Source organism: Phragmites australis, chromosome 11, assembly GCF_958298935.1.
Source record: "Phragmites australis chromosome 11, lpPhrAust1.1, whole genome shotgun sequence".
NCBI lineage: Eukaryota > Viridiplantae > Streptophyta > Magnoliopsida > Poales > Poaceae > Phragmites > Phragmites australis.
In genome coordinates, this window is record NC_084931.1 from 22,507,430 (window position 1) to 22,518,415 (window position 10,986).

The window sequence follows — 10,986 nt, forward strand, 5'->3', positions numbered from 1 at the left end:
ATATCCTTTATGAAACTCCAACGTGGACTAGATGTGGCATTCATGTCATCGATACCACATGAAAAAAATTCTTGTGCCGAGTTTGCTCTCTCTACCTTATTTACGTTTTTGCATTTACTTACTTGCAATTTACCTTTTTAATATGTTGCAGATGCTTTGATCGGTAGAGTAGACACATTAGATAAAACTAAAACACATTTAGATAGAAATTGATATAGATTTATCTTGTGTTGTTTTTAAGCCGAAATAGTTCTAAGCGTTCTAATTCACCTCCTTTTAAAACGTCACCAACCCCTACACCTGTGACTTAGTTACCGCACTTGTTCATAGAAGACATTCTTTCACTAATAATTAATTTTTCTTATTATATCAAATTAATACAACCATATCAGAATTAATCCTATCTCTTTATAACTATGATACAAATCACTGTAACCGGACACGCAAATAGGAACAAGAATATAATGCATAGCTACGATGCACCCACCCGGACATCTCGCAAATAGGAACAAGAATAGGAGTAGCACGGGGAAGCTCACGGGTTTATGTCCTAGGTTAACGAGCATAGCCGGTGAATTGATTAATCGTACAAGTGCCACACAACAAGCTTGCTGTTTTTGAAAGGTTTCATTGGCAGTGAGACTGGCATGTGGGCCCCAGATGCCCGTTTGATATCCAAACAGATTTATTGGCATTAGATTTTTTGAGATTAAATCATTAAATCACCCCAGCCGCTGGAGGCTGGAGCCCACTGATTGCCTACTCCCGTCACTGTCCTTGTCCTTCGATCTTGCTAGTTCGTAGTGCAAAGACATCGTCCACGGCTCCACCACCAGGCTTGGTGACATCCATCATCCATGCCTCGCTGTTGCTGGAGCTTGGAACAAGATCTTACATTTCTATTTTCGACAGGCAATTCTTGTCTTCGATCGTGTCAGACACTATCAACCAGGCAGAACGTGAAAAACAACGGTTTAACAGCACAAAGAACGACACAGATGACTATTACACCGCTGCTCAAGCTTTCACTTTCCACTGACGCAGGCATACATTTAACTAGAAACTGGAAACGAACCTAAACTCGGAAACGAAGTCGAGACCGACAAATCTGGTCAGGACCGTCCAACTAAGCCTATCCCACCAGTTCTCATCAGCAACAGCCTCTGTTCAATTGAACAAAAGGTTGTTACATTGCCAATGTTAAGGACCCAGCCACCATGTACCCACAATAGATACCATCCAACGCTTCGACGCCAGAAACTTCAGCTGTACAGGATTTCCAGCAGCACCCGTCAGATGAAGGTGGCGGGGTGTCAACGAATGTGGACTCATCATGTCTGCGTGTTCTTGTCGCTCGGACTTCTTGGACTTAGTGCCTTGGTTAAGAAATTGCGGAGCTCAGGAATAACACCCTGGATCAGCTGTGTGGAACTGCATGGCCAAATGGCATGTAAAGATTTTAAGTTACTTGAAATGCACTAGAAGATGCGTATAGTGGTCCCAGATTAAGGTTATTAGAAGATACCCAGGTCTGATGCAGATCTTGTCAAAATGCTCCAGAATAAACAAGATGCACGTATGTCTCAATGATACGGCATGAAATGCTTCGGACAAGTCATACATGTCAGAGACGTTATCTAGATTCACGTCCTGCAAGACCAAAAAAAAAATTAACTTATATCTAATCAGTGGTTTAAACACAACTAGAGAGTAGCTTTCCTAATCACCTTCGCAATAGTATATTCACATAGGCGTTTGAGGCCTTCTAAGAGATACTGATCGGCGGCTCTAAGAAGATCCTGAGCAATTTCATTGGTTATCTGCACTGACCCTGTATAGATAAATCTGCATAAACGAAATAGGATGATTTCAGACTTTAATCAAGCAGATACTGACAGAAAAATACATCCGTGTTCCCTAGATAAAAAACACATCCGTAGCTAAGCAAGAAGGGAGGTCAATGATTTGCTAACCTCATCATGAGCTCGAAAACATCCCATCTGATATTGGGAATTTCAATGTCTCTTGCATCTTTTTCCTGGTAAACAACTTTTGAATTAGACGTATATCGAGATTGAAGGTTCTTTCAAGGACAGCAAACTATTAAAAGTAGCAACAGTTCAACTAGGAAAAGAGACCCACAGCATCCAAACAGCAGAAGTACACTCTGCTATGCCAAGCCTAAAAAAACTCACCCTATACCCGCCATCAAACATTGCACGAAATGCATCTGACGAAGCAAGCAAAGCGATTCTGTGTGCATAAAAGCGTTTTCCTGCACAAAGAGGGAATAAGATTATTAGAGACGCCGTTTAAAGAAAGGGGATTATTTCAAGTAACTACTTATGACATCAGGGTCCTGAAATAGTACCAACCTTCCACTAAGAAAGTAACATCTGAAAGTGTTGAACTGTTGACGTATTGCTCGCCAAGATAAACCTGCAATTGAATATATTTTTAGTAACAGTGATCAGCGCCTCAGCGATTATAAGAATATGGATGGAAGAACAATCCTTCATTGTCATGATGTTTTTTTTTCATCCAGTTGCAAAAATAGGGAGTATTTGGAATAAAATATCAAGGATAGGACAAGCTAAATTTACCACAATTTTGAGCATACTGCCAAGCAGTAAAAAACAGTCTATGTAAAATTTGTCACCAGCAGGTTGTACAAGCTGTCCTATGTTCCTGACCAGAAATGGAGTACAAGAGAAACTCTTTTGGGCCCTTATATGCCAACAGCCCTTTCCAACATTGATTATCCAAAAATAAAATCCATGTGCAGCCAAGAAACCATAGTATAGATCGTGTCATTGTGACGGCTCATAAAGTCACTGCTACTCAAATAGTGTATATAAGCCATAGCAAATTTGAATTAAAATCACTCTTTCACCTACCTGTGGTGTTGGAGATGGAGGGGCAGCATCCATGGGAGAAAGTGCTGCAGCTTTGTTGGCCAATTTGTATAATGCTGCTGAACCATCTTGTTGATGTTTTGAGCTCATGGAAATTAGGAGATCAAGAAGCAGGTCGAGACCTGGCTTAACCCAGAATTTAATCCACAAAGAACATCACACAGTGGAATGAAAATGGAAAGGTACAGTTTTCGGTTTATACCATTATTATCAATGAAAATTGTTCTTTGATCTTCAGGGGCACAAAGGTGAGCCAGAGCCAGAGCAACACGTCTCTGCACAGATTTGTCTCCTACTCGCATCAAATAAAGTAAGTGTTTCAACACCTGTAAACGGTCACAAGGGAACTAGTTGCATAAATACTACAGTCAAGCACATTGCAAATAGAGATATAAACTTATGAGCATAGCTTACTCGTCCATTTATCTTCTCCTCTAACCTCTTCAATGTTTTTGCTACACAGTCCTTTGTTGCCTAAAAATAACAATGACTTAATCAAACTCAGTCACAACAAAGTGGCAAATTTGTGCTACGATGGTTGACGTACCTGAACAATAAATTCCCCATCTTGCAACTTTTGGACACCTCCTACTTTAATAAAGTCAGAGACATAGTCCTATAAGAAGAAAGAATAGTGATTTACTTCGGAGATAATGAAGATAAGAAATCTAAGAGAAATAATGAAAATGAAAAATGTATTAATCCGAACATTAAGGCCTGTTTGGAAGAGAGGGGTTGGTCTAGGAATTTTTAGGATTCAGTTCAAGTTTGTACCCCAAAACCACCTTTCCAAACAGGCCCTAAATGGGATTAACCAACAGTACAAGACACGCTTTTCAGAAATATGGTCACCCTTCTTTTGAAAAAGAAAATCATGAATTACCTCATTGTCTGCAACTCCATAAAGGGCAAATGCCGCATTATGTTGCAGAGAGCCATTTTTTGAGTCTAGAAGCTTTAACAAAGGCACCAAACCACCGTTATATGCAATACCTGCTTGGTTATGTGTGTCCTGAAAAAAATGTTTAGATCAGATTAAAAGTTACAACTAAGCTAAAAAATAAACGAACTCCACTAACCCACAAGGGAATAAATGGTGTATGGGGATTTTCTCTTATATTAATGAAACTAGTCAAACAATCTTGCAAGGAAGTTATGTGCTATGAGGTTTGGTTGGTGCCAATAGTGACGTATTTTGCATGCCTGACTTCAATATGCATGTAAACAGCACACATATTATCACTCTGCTAGGATCTGCCACTGGCAAACTAGGTCTTCCTCAGTGTTCCCCTAGGCATCTGCCTTGGCTCTAGGTGGCACCATCCTGCCCAGAGGACCTGTGGCGGTTCAAAAGTTTTGCTAAGATAGGCAGGGTTAGTGGTCACAGCACACAGTGGAGCAGATACCAGCCAACATTTGAAAGGCTCAGTTCTCGAAACTTTGCTTATATGGAGAAGAGCTTCGCAACTTCAATTATTCATGGTGCACTATATCCAACTCCTGGTCAAACTCATGCTGTTTCTTTCAAGAATGAACACACTCACTATAAATCTTGTCCTAAACATATTATGATATTTGCATCCCCACATATAGTTATTGTAGACGGGTAACTGGGATAACTAAATTGCCCCGCCTAGTAGTCTCTGATCTTTACTTTGTTTATTTTCTCGCTTGCCCTAATACACAGCTATTAGCAACTATATATAGCCAGCCAACTAAAGAGTCCTAATCCTAATCCAACTAACTATTAAACTGAATCCAACTATATCTCCTAGCTAATTCTATCTCTCAACAAATCAAATCCTAAATTACCAAACTTTAAATTACCAAACTTATCTCCTAATTTAAAAGGTAACAAATCTCCTAACTTGATCTCATGCCCTATTGCGTATATATTTTCCCTCCTTGCCATGAAACAGCTCGTCCTTGAGCTGTGGTGGTGGCCATGGAAGCCCCATGCCGATGAAAGTTTGATGTTCTTGGAAGGTTCCTTGTAGTTCTTGAACACGCCCACATTGTGAAGGATGGAGGTGATAGCATCCTTGTTTCTCAGCATAGGCACCGTTGTAGTAGCTAAGGACAACAAGATTGAGAGTGAGACATTTGTCACCGGCAATACAATTGGCACCGGAGCAGAAATAGCAGGTGGTTGTTTGATGACCAGTGACACCACGGATGAAAGCAATGTTGCCTCCTGCTTTGCCTCTACCTCCTTCATTGGAACTGAATCACCAGGTGTAGATGTCGACGCAACAAATTCGAGTGACAATGCTCAAGGATCTGGTAGTACCATGCATGTGACTGCAGGAAATGGTAGCACTATGGTAGGCTCGGGGTGTGTGGCCACGAGAGCAGACGGTAGCACTTCAACCGACACTAGTAGCGGTGAAGCGACTTGTGCTAATGTGACCGTTGGGGCAGCTGATGGTAGCATGTCCCGTGCATTGGTGTTGAAATTTTTCACCCATTTATGTTGACAAGCCTCGATTGCTTCAACCTTCGCCAAAAGTTTCCCCATCATTTTGCCAAGAAATTATATGATGTAGGCGTCATCAACCATGATGAGGGGTGCAGGCTGGCTGTTGGGCAGCAGCCACTGGCAAGTAGCTCTGCTACAAAATATTGTAGACGGGTAACTAGGATAACTAGATCGCACCGCCTAGCGGGCTCTGATCTTTACTTTGTTTAGCTTCTTGCTTGTCCTAATACACGGCTATTGCCAACTATATATAGCTAGCCAACTAAAGAGTCACAATCCTAATCCAACTAACTATTAAACCGAGTCCAACTATATCTCCTAGCTGATTCTATCTCTTAACAAATCAAATTATAAATTACCAAACTTATCTCCTAATTTAAAAGGTAACATATCTCCTAACTTAATCGCATGCCCTATTGCGATATAATTGCCAACTTGCCATCAACACAGAGGAGCGAAGGAACAAATTTGACAAAGTGATATATCATGCGGTTTTTATAAAAGAGCAACAAAATTTGTGTGCATTGTTTTTTGCTTCACTGCTACAGAGTCTCTAGAATAGATAAAGGTAAAATAGCTGGCAAACAAAAAAATATCATGTCATATTAGAATGAAAATTAAACCTGCGCAAGCCTCCCAAGTGCAAAAGCAGACATCTCTCGTAGTTGGACATCAGCCGACTGTAGCATTTCAATTAATGGTCGGACTGCACCCCTTTGCACAATATGCACCTACAAAACAAACATGTCTAGAAAGTTCAGACAAGAATAGCTGAAAAAACAGTCCTACACTTCTTTTTTCTCACAATTCCTTGAGTTTTATAATTCTAGCTTTCCTTAACCTTTACTGACATAAAAGATTTAATTTGTGAGCTCTTTCTTGTTCTAACTTTCCATCCCTTCCCAAAAAGCAGATGACAAGTGGTCACGGGGGGCCTCCCTTCCACCCCCCCTAGAAAACCTCTAACAAAAAAAAACACATCTGCAACAAAGAAATTAACTTCTATAAAATCTTAATCTTTTACCAGAGATCTCCTTATAAGGCAGGGCTGAGGGTGCGGAGTAGGCCAGGAGTGGTGGCGCAACGATGCATGTGGCCACGGAGCTAGGTCGGGCATAGTGACAGCGAGGAAGCGGTGTTGGTGAGCATAGGGGGCTTGGCACACGCAGAGACTAGCAACAACAGCTCGATGTATTGGGGTATTATATCATTTTTGTATCCATTGCGATGCACAGGCATTTAATTAGTATTTGATAAATAACATTACAGGCATTTAAGTCTCTAACAAACAGTAGGTCAATGGTATCTCTCACACAAAAGCATTACATTAGGGAAAAGTACTTTGATTCTGTTTTTTGTTCCTCCACTCCAATGAAAGTATTATATAGGAGAATCCGGTCATGTCAGAGGTATAAGATGGAGTGGCCGAGGAAGGTGAGTGGTGCCGATACTGAGGACAGGTAAGTTGCAGAGGTTGCCAGGCCGATCTTGACTCATGATTGCGGCACCAGATCAGCCCGAGAATAAGAGAGTCAGAGACATAGTTAGAAAAGAGAACCAGGGAGAAAGAGAGAGGTGGTGTGTGGGCTGGCCAGTGGCAGGTAAGTCCTACGAGTCATCATGTCGAAAGACGATCCCAGCTATCAGAATCCATCACGACTGTTGGGAATGATCAGAAATGGAGTTTACTGAAAAATATATTTCCATACAATCTGCAGTACACAAAATAAAACTCACATATGTAAATTGCCCATAGTTTTGACAAACTACCAGTAGTTTTGCAATGAAATTTTTATTTCTACCACAATTTGCAGCTCAAACATCACAACAATTAAAACATAGATATGTAAATTGCTGACAGTCTTGACTAACTACCAATAATTTTGCAAAAATTACTTAAGACTTGCAAAAAATGAATGAAGCATTTTTGCACACACCTTGCAATCAGAATCGGCTGAAGCAAATTGTCCTAGCAACAAAGCAGCCTCTCTTTGGCTTTCTGTACAACAAGAGCTGAAAGAAATATGTTTCATACATCAAGCAGATATTCTTGAGATCGAGTTAGGAGGGCATAGATTCAGAGCTATAGCAAGTCCTAGTACACCCTTCTGAGACTGAAAGGACAATTAAAAAAAAAACTTCTCATTTGAATAAGGGTGGGATGGAATACAAATGATATGGATCTTGAATAGGAAAAGACTAGGAATGGCCAAGCTTACATTCAAAAGTCGACAAAAATCATAAGATAATAATTAACATATCTTGTATCGCTTAAATCTATAAAGTTAAACAGCATTCAGAAAAGCATGTGCACTGGTGTCCTTACAGAAATTGAGCATTTGTACGTCACGTTAGCGTGCAGTATATAATAATAATAATAATAATAATAATAATTCAAAAGTCCCCATGCAAAACAGAAAAATATATAAAACTTTAGTTGTTAGTAGTATCGGAGCAGAATCCAACAACTATATATAATTATAAATGTTATATGCATGTCATAAAACAGCATACAATGACCATACCTTAATAACCCGATCACAGGTTGCAGGGCCCCTGCATTAAGAACCTCCTTCTTGATATTTGGTGACGAATGAACCAGATTTCCAATGACACCAACCTAAGATGTCAACACAGAATATTTCTTTGAGTGCATTGCAATAAAGATTAAAGAGATCGTGAGTAGACTAGTTCCAAGACTAGGGCGATATTCCATGTAAGCCTTTCATCCATGCATGTTGGATCACTAAAAAACTTAATACAGACAGCCAGACAGGTAACCTTGCACTGCGCAGAAGTATGTTTACAGATGAATGGGCATAGAACATGTTTAAAATATATAGGCAAGTAACTCCGACCAATTTCCATGAGGTTTATTTGTTTTACATAACCTCCAAAGATTTACTCTATTACTTAGTAAAAATGTTCCAAGTAGCTGGTGCAGGTTGCTTCTTGTAAATATTTCAGGAAAGAAGTAGCAACTATGTATAGCCATTCAATAATTTTTCAAGTAATCCATGTTTGCACACCATGCTGATAAAGACTAACATGCTCCAAAGGTCTTCAAACTTATTTGGTTGTGTCGCTAATGTTCCTAAGCTTAAAATTTTAGCCTCACAGAACCCTTGAACTTGCTTAATTCAGCCACTAAGGCCTATCACCAGTTGACAGAAAAACGACACTGCGGAACATGGAAGAATGCTTAGCTCCGCCAATTCAATTAGCTCTACCAATTTCGCTAAAGTTGGCTCAAGATATAGATCAATATCAGTGCATGATACATAGTTATCAAGGATCCAAATTAATATACTATAATGGATGATAAAATTCCCACATGCTTCAAGGAAATATTAATGAAATCGCATCTTACTTGACACAATCTGTAAGGTAACTGTGAATGGCCAATTATGTTAATTTCTTTTTTAGATTAAAAGGGTTCACCCCAGTTCCATTAGAACTATATTAAGTTTCCATTCAGACTTTTCGAAAATACACCAGGAAATTTTCCATGTAAATGTAACATAAAATGCTATGGTCCAGCATTAAGCTCTCGATAAGGATCATTAAAAGTTAAATTCCATAAGGGCTTAGGATAATTGTTGATTCAAGATTGAGCAAAACTGAAGAAAGCACAAGTCGAAAGCATATGACCATTTCTCTGTAACAACCTTAACCTCATAATTAATATATAGATGACATGTCAGCAGCATAAAAAATGGCTCTGTCAAAGAAGCGGAGTTGATGATAGAAATGAGAGTACTCGGCGCCTTACTGCTTCATAGTGAATTGCAGCATCCTCTGATAGCAGCATTAAGATCAAAGTTGGCAAAGCATTGCATTGAACAATCTGCATGCATTGCAGCGAAAATTCACCATGTATAAACAAGAAAAGTGTATATGTGTGAAAGAATATGCAAGTTTAGATGTCAAAATTAACACGAATGTTGACTTCATTTATTTTGATATCTCACCTGACTTTTGTTTTCATCATTTTTAAAAGCTAGAGTTCTCAAGGCCCCTGCAGCTGCTCTCTGCACCTTAAGATCCTGCGATTCTAGCAATTCAACAAGAGGTGGGATTCCACCTTCCATTCTGCAGTAAAACAAAACCATCAGCAAGAAGTGAGAACTTCCCAAAGAAAAACAGCATCAATGATCAAAGAGACATAGAACAAACCTGACACTAGTTTTGATGTTGCTATTTTCATGAGCAAGATTAGTAATTGCATCAGCTGCTCTCTTGATAACACTGTTAACCACCCTCAAATTTGTAGTATTTTTCTGCCTTTTCAAGAGATTCACCAGCGGAGGTAGCGCACCGGCATCAACTATAAGTTGTTGATGTTCAGGCTGTTATAGCAAGACACCAAGTAAATGAAACTATGAAGTGTCCATGCTCAAAGCACAATTATTCGAGGGTTCCAAAAGGGTACTAGGGAAGATTACGACAAATTATATTGACTAAAGAATACTTGATTTTTTTTTCCTAATAAGAAGGCATGGGATGTTACAAATTTTACGATAAATGCAGACATATAACTGATGGAGGTTAGGAGGTTCGGGATTACTGTATAAAGGGATATTTGAAGTTCCTGTGCCACAGGAAACTTGAACTTAAATTCATAATCCTATATCGATCATAAATTTAACAATAATCCAAGGAATTGCAGTGATATGGAAGCAGAAGCTCGACTACAACTTAAATAGGAAATCAATGAAGGAACCTTTACGGCTAGGAGGCCCAGAGCGAAGGCAGCGCCCTTCTCGACCTCATGCTCAAACGGCCGCGGCTGCTGCTCCTCCTGCGCCGCGGCGGGCTCCCCCAGGTGGCGCACCAACGCCGGCACGGCCCCGCCCTCTACTATCACGTTGACAACCTCCTCTGCGCAGGAAACAACCACCAGATCCGTCTCAGTGAGGGCGCCGGCGCACGGATCGGTGCGGTCGGCGAGCGGATGGGTGAGGGAGTGTTACCGTTTTTGGCGAACTCGGCGAGGACGTGGGTGGCGCGCTTGGCAGCGGCGCGGTCGGCGTGGCGCCAGGAGACGCAGCGGAGGAGGACGTCGACCTGCGTGCGGACCTCGCGGGCGAGCGCCACGTGGGAGTGGCGGCAGCAGATCTCGAGGCCCGCGGAGCCGTCGTCCTCCTCGTTGTCGTCGTCGGCGCCCGCGCTGCCGAGCGAAGACGCCGCAGCCGCAGCCGCAGCCGCCGCGGCGACGGCGGCCGCCGCCTCGTCCTCCAACTTCCGCTTCTGCCCCTTGCGGCGTGGGCGCTGCGGCTGCTGCTGCTCCGCCTCCATTCGACGGGTCGACGGCGGCGGGGGGAGCGTGTCGGAGGTTGAGCCGGGGAGGAAAAGGCGGAAGCAAAAGAGTATGCGCCCGGCGCGATAGGGATTTATTTAGTATTCGGTAGAAATGAACACTTGGGCCGTAAAAACGCTACGCTTTCCTTTCCTCACTGTTGTGTTTTACTTTAATCGTGTATATCGAATTTCGGATTAACGGAGCAATCGTTGCAATTTATAGTATGAATTTGTGAGAATTTTAGGGGTTTAAAAAGAAATGTCATACAAGAATTCAAGCAATTTTCATCA

The 10,986-nt window shown here is 41.2% G+C and overlaps 1 protein-coding gene across 1 annotated transcript; it reads right to left on the reverse strand.

The window, feature by feature from the left end:
* Positions 1-960: 960 nt before the first annotated feature.
* Positions 961-10,784, reverse strand: LOC133884391 (ARM REPEAT PROTEIN INTERACTING WITH ABF2-like). Its single transcript, XM_062323786.1, has 19 exons — positions 10,368-10,784; positions 10,118-10,275; positions 9,571-9,743; positions 9,366-9,486; positions 9,167-9,241; positions 7,920-8,014; positions 7,332-7,407; positions 6,018-6,125; positions 3,799-3,927; positions 3,463-3,531; positions 3,330-3,389; positions 3,118-3,241; positions 2,898-3,037; positions 2,376-2,439; positions 2,196-2,275; positions 1,974-2,038; positions 1,728-1,845; positions 1,526-1,650; positions 961-1,431 (listed from the first exon to the last, which is right to left on the reverse strand). Exons 1-19 carry the CDS (start codon positions 10,690-10,692, stop codon positions 1,332-1,334), a joined length of 2,205 nt encoding a protein of 734 aa, XP_062179770.1. The 5' UTR covers positions 10,693-10,784; the 3' UTR covers positions 961-1,331.
* Between the last annotated feature and the right edge of the window lie 202 nt (positions 10,785-10,986).

Coding starts and splice junctions, on each gene's coding strand:
- LOC133884391 (XM_062323786.1), bottom strand. CDS start 10,692: ATGGAGGCGGAGCAGCAGCAGCCGCAGCGCCCACGCCGCAAGGGGCAG. Junction 9,744..10,117: donor TGGGCCTCCTAGCCGTAAAG/GTTCCTTCATTG, acceptor TTGCTATAACAG/CCTGAACATCAACAACTTAT. Junction 9,487..9,570: donor AACATCAAAACTAGTGTCAG/GTTTGTTCTATG, acceptor GTTTTACTGCAG/AATGGAAGGTGGAATCCCAC.